The 14,858-nt window shown below is 43.1% G+C and overlaps 1 protein-coding gene across 1 annotated transcript in view; it reads left to right on the top strand.

Moving 5' to 3' along the window:
- The window catches only part of SNTB1 (syntrophin beta 1), a 114,970-nt gene that overhangs the window by 49,180 nt on the left and 50,932 nt on the right, over positions 1-14,858 (top strand). Inside the window, exon 2 of the mRNA XM_068672577.1 lies at positions 8,675-8,891. Within this exon, the coding sequence (XP_068528678.1) occupies positions 8,675-8,891 (217 nt within the window). The remainder of the gene's footprint in view (positions 1-8,674; positions 8,892-14,858) is intronic.

Genomic DNA, 14,858 nt, shown 5'->3' with positions numbered 1-14,858 from the left:
TTAAAAATCCGAGTGCTGCAACAGTAGACTGGAGAAATGGATGTGCCTTTCCCTGCTTTACATGAAACCACATTTTTGTGGAGTACTTTGACAATCCCTGGAGGTCTTTAAAAGACATTTAGATGTAGAGCTCAGTGATATGGTTTAGTGGAGGACTGGTTAGTGGTAGGTCAGAGGTTGGACTCAGTGATCTTGGAGGTCTCCTCCAACCTAGATGATTCTGTGATTCTGAGTAGAGTGACAAGGAGTATGACAACCTAGTCCTAGTATCATGTGACTAAACCCTCAAATTTTCTTTTGAAACCATGAAGCATTCTGCCTTGGAGACAATCAGAAGCTCCAGTTTCATTTTCAGGGAGTGACTCACAGGTCCTGCGATGATTTTTCTCGAAATGTGACTGCTAATTTCCACGTTCGGCTCCCAAATTGCTTGTTTCAGATGTTTTCCTCCTCCATTATGAAAGATTTGCATAGCTCTAATTGTAGAGTTCATAATGTCACATAACAGTGTGGCAAATGAGCTATGTCGCATTTTACATAAAAATGCGGTAAGTTATTTAGCTGCTGCTTGAGGGTTTTGACAGTGGTCTTTTTTATTTTTTTTCATTTATCATATATCATATGTAACTGCTTCCTGATCTCCACTGAGTAAGGTTTCTTCAAGATAACACCACTATCTCATACCATCATAGAATAAGATAATGGTTTGGGTTGAAAGGGACCTTAAAGGTCATCTAGTTCCAGATGTCTCCTTCTAGATCAATTTGTAAACATCTTGTTTTTAACCAAACATTGTACTACTGGGGTTTACAGAATATTTACCAGCTAAAATTTGTTTTTTGGATCATGAAGGGGTAGATATCTCTGCATTTATTTGGGGGAAGTAGCATAACATTTTGGAAGACAGATGAATACTCTATGGACCCTATGATCACTACAATCACCTATCACTAGAATTCATGCATTTATCACTAGTGACATTTCCTAAAACAGAACCAAACAGATCCAATTTAATGAAACAGGAACTTTGAAACTTAGGAGAAACATCATCTGTTGAAGGATCGGGAGAAAAACCTTAACAAATTCATTGTGGTAGGTACGAGTAGTGGAAATTATAGTGGAAAGTATTGAGCAACATCAGCTGTAGTCTGTCTGTAGTTCATTATTAATTTGTCAGTTTGAAGTTTTCTGTAGCAGATTACTGACAACCTGTGGCTGCTTTATATCACATCATCAATTCAAGTGCTACCGGAGTCTTGTATTTAGAGCTGCGGATCAAGGCAACGATCCCATCTTTGGTTTCGTTGTGATTCACTATGACAAAACGCAACGTTTGCTCAGTTTCCATTCAGCTGTTTTGAACAGGAACATGAAAATCTCACCATGGCCTTGAAACTTGGCATTACTTGAGTGCACATGCTATTGGCCTGGAAGATGAACTTTGTTAATTGAACTTGGTAATTGAACTCACAAACAGTTCAGTGGCTGAATCAGCCCACATCCTAGGTTGCAGGAAAGGAAACAGAGGAAAAATAACTCTTGGAAGACTCAACTCTGACACAGAAGCATGGGAAGGCCCAGGAAGGCACTCTCCAGCTCCACAAGTGCTGGGAAATCACAGAGGAAAATGAAGGTCCCTGGTGCAGGTGGGATCCTTGGAAGGCATCCCAAGGGGCTGCCCAGACAAGATCTGCTGCTGAGTTTGCTCTTGCAGCTTCTCTGCTTCTGTGACAGCTTTGGTGGCAAGATACAGCTTTTTGGGATCTGCTATGGATACTGCAGGGTGGCTGGCTGGTCCCTGTGCCCCAATCAGGTTGTGAAAACCTTGAGGTTTCACAAATCTTCAAAAATTCCTGGCAGCATCCTGGTTTCTCCCCCTCCCATGTGTGCCAGCAGAACCTTGTCCACACCGTTTGATTCTTTCTTCCTCTGTGGTGATTCAGAAAGGAAATACACCTTCTGTTTATCACTTAATGCTACTACTTTTCAGAGGAAATAAGGATGTCACTGGGTTTTCTATTTTTAACAGCACAAGCCTAACCTTAGCACACTTGTGTAATAAGCAGTTTGGTGGGGGCCTGGACACACTGACACCTCAGTCCTCTATTTGGACTGAAGCTCTCCTTACCATGTTGACAAAGTTATTTTAACCACACACATTGCTCTACCTATTCTGTATGAGTATACAATAATTTAAAGGAGCACAGTGAAAGACTAGAGGTTGTAAAGTGCAATTGCTGATCATTTTCAACCAGCCCATTTGTAGCCCACTGAAATCTTGAACCTGAAGCCTGGTTGCTTACTGCCAGCCTTTTGGCACCCATTTCTGATGCTTTCCCGTCTGGTGAACCTTATCTAAAGATGTGTCTGTCTCCTGAATCCTGATCCAGGCCTGTCTCTGTAAGGAATGAAGCAACATATGCTGAATTCAGCTGAATTCATGTAAAACCAGGAGAAAATGGTATGTTGAACTTTGTCTCACTACAGGGTGAGAAGTGGCCAAAATGTGAAGGGGATTTCTCTTGTCTCAAGGTGTTGTTTTAACCAATTTGTGTCACCTCCCGGAGGTGAAGATTGAATGCTCTTGGCAGACCAAGAGGTTTGCTACTTCCCATCCCTTCCAGCGTGGGGAAGGGCGGTGATGTTACTGGATATTGCTTGTCTGAACGTAGTAACAGATGTTTCTGTAGGAAATTGAGTGGAAGCACTCACAAACAGTATTGTTGACTGGTTTTGAGTTTATGCCCACATTAAAGCTGTTGAAAGGGTCATATATCTTCATAAGCTCTTTTCTTCGAGCATTTGGGTCTTAGTTTTTGATTCCAGCACCAGAAGCTGGACAGATTCTCATCTCGTTTTTATACATGTGCCTCTGCTGTAGTGAGTGCACTTTGTGTGCATGGAAATTAGTTCTTTAGCATGAAAGGCAGCAGGTAAATTTGGTTATCATCATGATACTGAATTGATTTTAATACAGTGGCTTTTTCTGCAGCTATATGAATCTCAGTTCAGTTGACAGCAGTGTAAAGTACTCTGCATTTATGTTGCCATAGCTTATAATTTTTTGGCACGTCTTTTCCTTTCAATTACGACTGGCTGGGAAACTATTTGGGGATGTTGTGTTGTGCCTTACCAAGCCTGCCACACCGTGTTTTAACGTTTCATCAGGCAAAATGGCATCGTGATGCTGAAGGACTGATTGACTTGCTCAGGCAGTCTGCCCTTCTGAAGCCCAAATACCTGCGGTGTTTTCTTGTAGGTTTTGCTTCTGCCCTCTTTTTTTTAATTTCTTTTTACAGTATCAGTTCAGCAACTGTTGGTTGGCTCTGATTTGTTCACTCAGACCTGCAGTGGTGCTGTCCAGAAGATCAGAGGTGTTTGTCTTCGTTTGTCTCCTCCTTTCCATGCTGGAGCTGTGTCCCTGCAGGATGGGCCTCCTGTACTTCTGCATTAGCAAATCCTTTCAAACTAACCAGGAATAATTTCTGCAAGGGAAGTTTTTCCACTCCACGCTGCCCACAAGACATTGGCAGATGTTCTGGCATACTCGCTTCAGCACAGGAGTCAAACAGCCCCTCCCTGCTGAATAAGCTGATAAAAGCAATTGATCTAATCACGTTCAATTCCATGGGCTCGAGTGACTCCAGGGGCTGATCCCTTAATGCAGTCTTAATAATATGGCTTAAGTATGGTGGAGGACTTGCCTAGCTGCTCTTCTCCGCACTGGCTTTCACCCAGACCCACAAATCAGACCAGATGAATATGGATTTATGGGAACTTCAAACGCCCTATGTGTTTGGGGTGTAGGTATCTGTAACATGAGTGCAGCCTTTGAAAATAGCTTTACGAGGCTTCTGGGTGATGTTTTCTACTTACTCTACTTAATTTAGAGAGAACGAATGCATAAAGAGAAGATTGTGCTTTTCCCTGCAAAGGAGAGGTCCTGGATTATCTTCCTTTGAGCAGATTCAGGCATGTTGTTCCTTTTACTTTCGTATTGTAAACCTACTCTTCCTGTCCTCATTGCTATAGTAATGAAAGAGCTTTGCTCTGGAGCACTGGCTCCTCTTCAGCGGTCTTTTTTTTCCCTCCTAGGAAACAGTTTGAATGTGTCAGGGGAGTCCCAGTTCCTCAGAACGGTTTGGCCAAGAACCTGACCACGTCCGTCTGTAGCATTTGTCTCATTAAAAGCTTGCTTCTTTCTCTTAAACAAAAAAAAAAGTCATCTGTGAAGTGTAACAAAGGATTAATTGTGGCGACTTGGGACTTGGCGGACCTGCATATAAATGAAGTGGGTTTTTGGAAGCTGCATTGCCTGTCTCGCAGATCAAAAAAAATCAATGTGAAGTATTTCAATGCGTATCAGTGGATTAATTCATTTCACCGCCACTTCCGCTGGGCTTCTCCTCGTGGGGAGGGCTGCTCTGGAGATGGGAATTTTAATTGCTTGACCGCACTTTCTAATTTGTGGTGTACCAAAAGGGCACGGATCATTAATTAGTACTGAATATAAGGATCTCTGAGGTTGAAGGATAGCATCAAATGGATGAATTTAGACAAGTCTTTACAGGATTCACAGCATATCAGTAAACTGAGTTACAATAACGAACGCATTAGATTTTTTTTCAGTCCCTGCAAGTTGCTTTCTGTGCTTGGAGAGTGTGTTTGGTAGTCTTAGAGATCCTTATACAAGTACATATTAGGTAATTGTGGCTATATTATACATTTATACCTATCCTCTAGATATATGTGAACATGCCTAAAGTGCAGTTACACATCATTCAGAATTATTGTTCAATCACATGCCTTATTTCATTTTATCTAACATTTGGGGCTTTTAATCTATTAGGTAGCTTCATTGGCAGTTTTAAAAATCAGTATTCTCTGTAGCTGCTTTCTCTTTCAGTCAGGACCTGGATTTATGCTACTGTATCCAAAGGGAAATGTAGTGCTTGAGTGTAATGGTCTGAAAACTGAATCTTATCAACATCATTACTTTAATGTCCAATAGTCTGTATTATATGTTTTTAGTTTTGAAACTTGATGGTGGAAGGGACTGCTGCGTTCAAGATTCCCAGACAGTTTAGAGTGGAGCAGGAATATGCTGGTATCAACATTTGTGCTGTATCGACATTTTTTCTGCTAAGTGGGTTAAGAACCTGTTAACGGACAGATTGCAGAATGGAGACATGGGGTCACCGTTCATTTTTATTTATAGGAGGCATAAAACGCAGTGTTCTGCAGTATTTGCATCCAGAGTTTGAGGTAAATAGGAAATACTTGCTGATAAAACGTGTATCATCTGAACAGCGTGTGCCTTATTTGCAATAAATTCATGAAATGGACTTCCGTTGTGGACATATAATTATGGGCATTTGCGGGGCCAAATGGAAAGGAATGGCTCTGAAATGCAAATAATACCCCCAAAAAAGATAATTGGGTCAAGTTCCACCACCTGTTCCATTTCCACGTTCCATTTGGACATTTACATGTAGCCATTCAGGGGGCTTTTAAAAGATGAAACACATTTGAATATGCAAGAGCCGTAGGGTCTGTTTTGTAAAACTGGGGAATTCAGCATCAAATCTGGAGAGCTCTGCTTGTAGTTGGTGGGAGTTAGGAAGTAATTAGCGGAAATATACTAAAATCCACTTTTTTAGACAGAAAACATACATTCACTTAATTTTTTAATTCTCCTCTAGAGTTTTGTAGCTAAATGGTCTTCAACATTTTACCAATAAATTTAAATACATGTATTTATATATACCAAAATATTTTACTGGTATTTTAGTGGCTCTTTAGTCATGTAAGTTTAGGGCCCAGTGTCCGTCTCATGTTGAAAGTCGGTAGAAACCAAACGTCAGGGAGTTCAGAGTCTGGACATGGCTGGAGTCTCTGTAAGATACTTTTCCTCCAGGTAATTTGCTTGGCTTTTGCTGTGTTTGGGACTCAGTTTGTGGAAAGAGGATTATGTTTCTCCTCTCTCCTCCTGCTCACGCTTCCCCTTTCGCAGCAGTTTCTGAAATAGCTCAGCTGCCTGCCACGAACTCACCGGCACATTGCATGGAAACTTGGCTTCTTGGCACAGGGAAGGGACAACTCTTTTCTGTCCCCGCATCTTGGGAATTAAATTCACGTTTTGTGTTCCTGCTTATAGCTTAGGTTTAGAGCCAAATAGTTCTTTTCGGTTTCCTTCCTTCCCCTGCCCCTCTCTCCAGTCTTTAATTAAAAGATGCTCAGGTCTAGTGCGTATAGCTACAGATGAAAGAAAATGACAGTAGCACATGTGAAATAGCTACACTGTTGGGACCAGGACCTTTTTATAGCATTACATTTGCCAGCATTACACTGGAACAGGCTGCCCAGGGAGGTTGTGGAGTTTCCTCTGGAGATATTCAAGGCCCATCTGGATGCCTACCTGGGCAGCCTGCTCTAGGGAACCTGCTTTGGCAGGGGGGTTGGACACGATGATCTCTCGAGGTCCCTTCCAACCCCTACAGTTCTGGTTCTGTGATTCTGTGATGACGCTGTAACACAGTTCAAAAGCACATTAGATATCTTTTTTTCAACAGGTTAATTGATAATCCTTAATCTTAGAGGAAACCAGATTTTATTGGCAGAACATTTTTAGAGCTTGAGCTCTCCTCCCATCTAAGTTAATGACAAGATGATACTACTTCAGAGGAAACAAGCATAGTTTCACCACATCCGTATGTGTTCAGTCTCTGATTTCCAAAGGCTATGGGTACATCTGAAAGTGAGATGTCAACTGCAAAGAACCAAACTGGCACAACAATGACAAAAAGTGCCCATTTTCAACACCTTTGAAAATCAGATGATTTATGGAGTACCCAAGGATAAGTGCTGGTCTTGAAAGTTGGGTGGCACAGATTTTTCAACAGTGGAATCCAATTAGGTATCTAGAAACGGATAAAATATCAGTCTCAACCCCTTTTGCCTTAATAAGTTTCTGGAAGCCCCATGGAATCTGACGACAGTGTTTCTATGAGCATTAAAGAAAGGAAATTCAACCGGGATAGTGTGGGACAAAGAAATCAAACCAGGTAGGGCAGCATTTCTGATAAATCACAAATGAACCTTGTCAGAGAGGAATATCTGATAAGACAGCTAAACACAGAGGTCTGTATCATTGAAGATAACAGACTTTAAAGGAAGGAGGGAGTGCACTGTGGCAAGATGTACCCCGAGGTGATTTAGAGGAAGGGTGCTCCCAGGATTCGCACTCTAGTTTTGCCCAATCATCTCTCTTGGTAAAGCTGTTATGAAGTGCCGTAAAAACATTGCTGCTGAAAACACCCACCTTATCTGTGGTTTTGACAGAAACACCAGTCTTGTTCTCCACTCTGAATATTTCCACTACTTTCACTTTGAACTCCAAACAGTTCAGTCTGCTTTCCCTAATTCAACCTCCCTCATCACGATGGCCTTGTGTCATTCACCCATCTTCTTGTTATTAAATCATTCACTCTTCAACCGAGCTGACATGACAATTTACACTATCCCCTTGAAATCCTCTCTCGAGGCATTTTTATCAGGTCCCCAAATAAGTTCCTGGTGCTCCTGCCCTTTGAGCCCATCCCGTTGCTCTTTGAGCTGTGAGGATAATAAAGTGACAGCAGTCGTTTTGGCAGCCACGTCTGTGTAAGTTGGCTGCATGCATTTAAAAAAGGCACTTGGATGTGAGATCTTGTCTTGGTTGAGCTCTGCCAGGCTCTGAACGAGAGAGCTGGTGTGGGCTCAGGTGTGTGGGTCATCACTGGGAAAGGGGACATGAGGGGACTGAGAACGGCTTTGGAGTGGGCAGATAGCAAAAGTGGTCGGGAACTCCCCAAATAATTCAAAAATAGGAAAAACTGTACAGTATTAGCTTGCATAACAAGGGGAATATTGAATATAAAAGAGGTATTAATTCTTATATACAACACAAGTAAGCTTGTTAGGGAATACTACATTCACTTTTCCTACCCATACTGAAAAAAAAAGTTTAAAATAAGCTGAGAACAGATCTAATCTGATCCCTCTAGTACCACAAAAGGCTTGAACTCAATTTTATTTCCTCAAGAGAAGGCTAATAGGTGAATTGGTTTGTGTTTACTCCGCAGATGTATGTACAAGTAGATCAGCTGAAGCTGATTCCCAGCGAGCAGAAGCAGCTGCTGAGATCAGTGGCAGGATGCTGACAAGCGTGAACCAGGAGTGAGATGCACTGGGAGTATCACTGGAGCAGTTTAGATAAGGGAATAATAGATTCACTGTCACTTCATTGAGTCTCTTTCTAAAAAAAACTTCCCTGTAGCTCATCCAGCCCACAGCTTCTGTACATGAGAATTGCTCCGTGGGGGTTATAGCCTTTTGAGCAGAGGTCAGATGGCTCTCCTGGCCTTAAACTCCATGTATCCTTATGTTCTTATTTCTACTATTCTGTTTTTTTGTTTTTTTTTTCCCGTTTTGCTCATTGTACCGTACTGAGTTGGGCTGCAATCAAATCTTGACCTTCTGTATTTGCACAGCTTCCGATGCTGTGATGCTACACGTAGAAATAACAAACAGTGCCGAGGGTTGGAGCCAGCTCAAAGAGCTCACAGCGGATGGAACTACTGAATGTCTGCTTACTTATTGCTTTTCTTTTTCCTTTTTCCTTATTTTTTTATAGTGAAATACATGAGAGAAGCAACGCCCTACGTGAAGAAAGGCTCCCCTGTTTCGGAGATCGGGTGGGAGACGCCTCCCCCAGAGTCCCCCCGGTTGGGTTGTGCATCTGCTGACCCCCTGTCGCAGCTTTCGCTCTCCATCCACCGGGACAGGAAAACGATACCACTCAAGATGTGCTACGTGACACGCAACATGATGGTGTCAGACCCCGAAAACAGGTGAGCTCGGGGCTGGGACTTTGTGTTGAATAGTTGTTGGCCTCTTCATTTGTGGGGTCAGTGAGCAGGAGCTGGTGATGGGCTGTAGCCACACACAGGGTGCCAGCAAGGGGCAAGTGAGCACTGCTTTGGGAAGGGCATGTCCTTGTGCCTGAGCCACGTGGCACTGGGTTGAGTGCCTAGCTCTGGATAAATAGAGATACGTCAGCTTTTGGGTTGTGCTAGACTACCTGAAAGGAAGGTGTGGGGAGCTGGGGGTTGGCCTCTTCTCACAGGTAACCAGTGATAAGACTAGAGGGAATGGCCTCAAATTGAGCCAGGGGAGGTTCAGGTTGGAAATGAGGAGACATTTCTGCTCAGAAAGAGCAGTCAGGCACTGGGACGGGTTGCCCAGGTAGGTGGTGGAGTCCCCGTCCCTGGGGGTGTTCAGGGAAATGTTGGACGTGGTGCTTGGGGACATGGTTTAGTGGGTGACATTGGTGGTAGGGGGGTGGTTGGAGCAGATGATCTTGGAGGGCTTTCCCAGCCTTAGTGGTTCTATGATTCTATGAACTCTTCAGAGCAGAAATTCAACATTTCTGTTAGAAGTAAAAACTCAGGATTCTGTTTGTGCCCTGACTGAATGTCTTCTTTTGGAGGAAAGGGAACTGTACACACTGATTGTCTACATATTCCAGACTGGCCTCATGTAATCCCACTAAACTGCATTTTCTTTTATTTTTTTTAATAAATATTTTTTTAAGAATGGCCTGTTTTGTCCATTCAGTTCTGGATATTAAAGTCAAGAATAGGAGAAAAGTTCCACTTTCAGGACATTAATGGGGAATTTCTGTGACTTGTTCTTTTTTTTTTTTTTTTCATAATGTTAAAAATAGGATGAGCTTACCAGCCCTTATTTATAACATATGTGGAACAGCTGCACCACACCAGCACACTGCACTGTCTGATCCCTGCTCTAACAGCTGCTAATAGAAAAGGGACCAGTCAAGTCAGAAACACACTGATTCTTCCATCCAAATAATGGCCTTTTTGTTTTTCTCCAGTGCGCTGGCTTATCAGGAAGCTGTGTGGAATGCCTTTGATTCTCAGCCCTTACCTTTAGGCCTGAGCACAAATTACATTTTCTTTTGCAGACAAGAATAATGAGCAGAGGGGTGAGCAGGAGGGGGTTTGGAGGGATGGGTTTCCCTGTATTATCTTATACTGCAATCCAGAAACTTTACCAGTATCTGTGTAATTTCCTTCCTTTCTTTTTTATAATTTCAAACCTTCTTAGGGTTTTTGCTTCTCCCTGTGCTACCCCCAGCTTTATTATTTAGTACTGGCTTACTTTGCTTCTACTCTTCATCTCACCAAGTGGTTACTGACCGCTACAGAAGTGCAATTTTGAAACAGCGATTATCACTAGCAGTCTTGCTCAGTTTTGTACCAAGATGCTTGTTGATTGGTGCAGCTTTCTTCACATATAGTTTAAGATGTCAGGGTTTGACAGCTGTATCACTAGCCTGAGAGTTTGTGGTTCATTTCATGGAGTGTATCTGATAAAAAAAAAAAACAAGGAGATGATATTATTTGAATCAGCACAATGTTACGGTGCTTTTACACATGTTGACATAATTCTTTGAGCATCTTTCTCCTCTTTTTTTGACCATATCATAGTTCTCAGCTTTTATCACTCTTGGGGCCCTCAATGTCATTTAAGGGACAGGAGGACTGATTCAGAGGGGCAGATGTTGATGGTAATTCTGTGATGGGGTTAGCTCTTTCAAAGCATGCTACAAACGTGTACATTCTTAGGTGTAACTAGGAAGTAACGCGTGGGAGTCATATTGCTTATTATCATGGTTTTCATTTTGTGTTGCTGTCATTTCCTGTGGAAAGAGTGACTTCTGATTTTTACTGTAGTCCAACACAGGGTACAGTCTAAGCTGGTTTTTCCATCCAAGCAAACAGCACTTCACCATCACCCTAGCTGCGGTGAAACGGTAGGAGTATCCCATTGATTCATGTCTTTACTGATAGCAAGGTTTTGAACAATTCTGAATACTGGAACTGGTATTTCCCGGTGGAAAAGCTTTTGTAATGCAGTGAACCTTTCCCACTGAAATATATCCCAGGATAGTAATCCGATTCCCTCCAAAATAATTGGATCTTTGTTCGCAGCAAAGACCAAACCGTGTCCTTACATGCTTATGACACTTCTGTATAACCCAGTGAGCTGACACACATAGATCTTATAACAACAGATGGTGTCACTTTGCTGAACGGTTTTAGGAGACCACCACTGGCAGGCTGCCAAAGCATATGCTGGCCATGAAAGGGCTTCCCTGGGCTCTATCTGAACTCATTTACAGTGGTGGTTAACACCAAGCATGGACGTAGAAAGCACGAGTTTTCCAGTGCAGATGTTTCTCCAGAACAGGTTACAGCTGAAATCAAGGCACAGCAGCATTTTGGGACCAGGCTCGGCTGGTTTAACTTTCAGCATAAGAAGACACCGGTTTTAAAAGACCTGGAAGGAAATACCTGTTTGACACTGAATCATCTCCAGCTCTTAGAAAGCTGGGGAGAAATGTGGGTTGAACAGGCATGGAAAAAGTTAAATGTCTGGTTTTCCCACTAGATCTGGTAGTCTTGTGTAGTATTTCTTCACCCTTAAGACTGAACCCAGTTAAGAGCATCCTAAGTCTGTGTTGACCCCCAAGCAGTTTGGTGAGCTTGTTATTTCAGAGCAGGAGTGAAGTTTGGTGCTTTTAGAGCCAGCAGTTCTCTGATGTCTCCTTCACCTAACCTGCCTGTGAGAGCTCAGGCTCAGTGAGATAAGGGATTGTTTTCCCTGTTACCTGATTAAAAATGCTGTAAGATACCACGGAGAAAGCACTGTGTAGTACAAACCAATGCCAAGCCTAAGTGTGTAGGAAAATATTTTTAACAGCACAAACACGGCAAAAGGAGAAAGCTGCAGAACATTTTAGTTGCATCTGTGCCATTCTCATCTAGCCACAGGAACCGTGGTTATATTTTAGGCTGGAATAAACTCGGTTAAAATAATTGCTTCTTATATCTGTTGTTTGCCCGTGTTTCCACCGATAAGCGTCCTTGGTGGCAGCACTAATGGCTGATGTCAGGACACACAGGGGAGTGTCCCCACGGTGAAGGGACATACAGCAATGGTCACAGCTACTAACGCCAATAAGCTGTAAATGTTACTGCAGCACACAAAGCTTTTCAGCAATTTCTGGTGATGACGGTAAGGAATAGAAGGAAACAACAGGAAATAAGTGTCTGAGATGAAATTTGTTCGATTTGTGCTTGAGACCTGGTGCAAAAGTACTGCCATGAATGAGCCGTGACATTCAATGGGAGTCCGAAGCAGTGTGATCCCAAAAGAACTTCAGCAGGGATCCAGTTTTAGGATTGAATTTTTCATCGTCTTACCCACCAGCAGGATTTGGCCCTTTGATGGGAGAAGGTCAGTCTGGTTTTGAAGCTAGAAGTGAGCACAGGACGATTCTGCAATAGCACAACGTGGGCTGCCAGGCTCACCCTGCTGTGTGTGGCAGCGCTCGAGCAAGCACAGGTGCAGTTCACAGACTTCAGCCAGCAGAATGACACCAAGGACACTCAGAGAAACCGATGAGGAAGTATTCTTATCTGGTGCCCATTCAAGGTTGGCCTGAGAATTATAATCAGAAGATAAAATTCAGCAGCTACATTTAAAGGTGGTAGATTGGGTAGATTCCATCCATTCATCCTGGGCACTGAGCTTCTTCTGGGAATTACCAGAGCTTCCCAGGCTGACTGAGAGGTGTGAGACAGACTGAGACCTGGTTACTGTAAATGCAGCTCTAGACTTAATTTGCTTCATTGCTTTGATTTTATTTTTTTTTGCATTGTGAAGTACTGTATTCACTGAAGTGTTTGCAAGATTTCTTGCAAAAATGGCGCTCCCCAAATTGGTTCCTTTTGCACAAGTTCTTTTTAAAACCCTTTTCTTACATTATTTAATAACTTGTAAGTAGTGAACAGCATCAGAGTCGGTGAGACTTGATCTTTTGAATTGTACTGGGTGTGACATTTATGGAGGAGTTAAGTAAACATGAGCAGAAGTATCCCTGAGTGATTCTGAAATTTCAAAATCTTAAATATAAACCAAATTCTGGTGAATTTGGACATATTTACTTTTGTTGCAGTAAGGAATGAGAACAAAGGTGATTTTTTAAAAAATAAAAACTTAGTTTTAACCAGATTTAATATGACATAGTAAAAACCAGTCCTTGCACCAAAAGCTTGAATCACAAATGCTGCTTACAAACATAAGCAGGAGAATGCAAAAATGAAATAAAGATACAAGCATCTCGAAGTAGAAGTCAGGGAGCTGTGGCACTAGCATAGGACAGAACTGTCTAAAAATGGATTTCTTGAATGTTTTTCCAATGCATTTTTAGCTGTGAGGCTGACTGGTTATTTATACTCGTGGTGTCTGGAATACAAGCAGAAATTCCGTGCCTGTTCAGTAAAACTGCAGAAGATGAGTGTGAATAGTTTGGGACCCGCCACACTTCCAGGACTCAATTTCACTGCTGATCTAAAGCACAGCTATAGTACTTCGGCAGGATTACAGGAAGGAACTAAAAGACCTTGAACTTTTTAATTCCAGCAGCTCTTCAAGACCGTGCCTGTACGATTTGCAGGCAGCCAGGTGGGGCGGGGAGGCAGCACAGAGGAGTTGGGACATGGGGTGGCTCGTGCCTCCACCCTGCCTGCCTCCTGCCTGGGAAACACGACCATGCTTTGGTGTTGCCAGGCACGTGCAGCCACCAGTGTGCAAAATAAGGCTGGCTTCTCCTTGAAGAGCAGTGTGATGGAGGTGTGCAGTTTTGTAGCCTGTGTTTGCTTCCTGCTAACAAAGGAGTCGATGCCCCAAGTCAGAGTGACCGGGAAGAGGGAGCACGGTATGGAGAGTGAGTTACTGCTGCTCTTCTGGAACACAGTTACCATTTATCTTAATTTATTTTCTGTCTCCTCCTCTTAAAGAGGTAGTTTGGTAGCACTGGACTCAGCAAGGGATGGCTAACGCTACACGGGACTGATGGTTACTGGCAGAAGGGTGAGGTACTGAGCCCTGGACCCAGGTCTAAGGAGGTGCTGAACCGTTTAGGAATCTTCTCACATATAATCACTGATAGGACTAGAGGGAATGGCCTCAAGTTGTGCCAGGACAGGTTCAGGTTGGAAATGAGGAGACATTTCTGCTCAGAAAGAGCAGTCAGGCACTGGGACGGGTTGCCCAGGGAGGTGGTGGAGTCCCCGTCCCTGGGGGTGCTCAAGGCAAGGTTGGATGTGGTGCTTGGGGACATGATTTAGTGGGTGATGTTGGTGGTAGGGGGGTGGTTGGACCAGATGATCTTGGAGGGCTTTCCCAACCCTAATGATCCTATAATTTTCATGACCATGCCGACACCACTGCAGCTTGCGGGAGCTGCTTCAGCCCTAGGCAGACACCAGAGGTTCTGCAGGGCTTCCTGTGGAGGTGGAAATCTTCCCTTCCTAATGGATAGTACGTATTTAACAGGATTGGCCTCCAGCTTAGGAAACTTGGCTCCTTTTCCTCTTGCTGTTACCATGTGTTCTAGGTGGGCAAAGGGAAGTGAAAGGACCTTAATATGTGTGGGGGAGAGAGCAAAGGTACAGATACCGTAATGGGCACATTACCAGTATAAAAAATCCACCCCCACCCTGCAAGGAATTTGGGTGTAGCTCCTTGTGCTCTTACTGAGCTGCTCTCTGACTTCAGACAAAAACTCTGCAAAATTGAGAGAGCATACTCAATTCGCAGTGTTGTTGAGAGCTACAGCTTGAGATCGTTGGATGAAAGGCATGTAGCACTTAATTATCATTATTGGTACAGACATGTTTTGCTATTTGAATATCAATAAGTCCTTTGAAGAAGTCATTGAGCCTGCA

This window comes from Anas acuta, chromosome 2, assembly GCF_963932015.1.
Source record: "Anas acuta chromosome 2, bAnaAcu1.1, whole genome shotgun sequence".
Lineage (NCBI taxonomy): Eukaryota > Metazoa > Chordata > Aves > Anseriformes > Anatidae > Anas > Anas acuta.
Note: the sequence above shows the minus strand (reverse complement) of the source record. Positions and strands in the feature narration are given on the sequence as shown.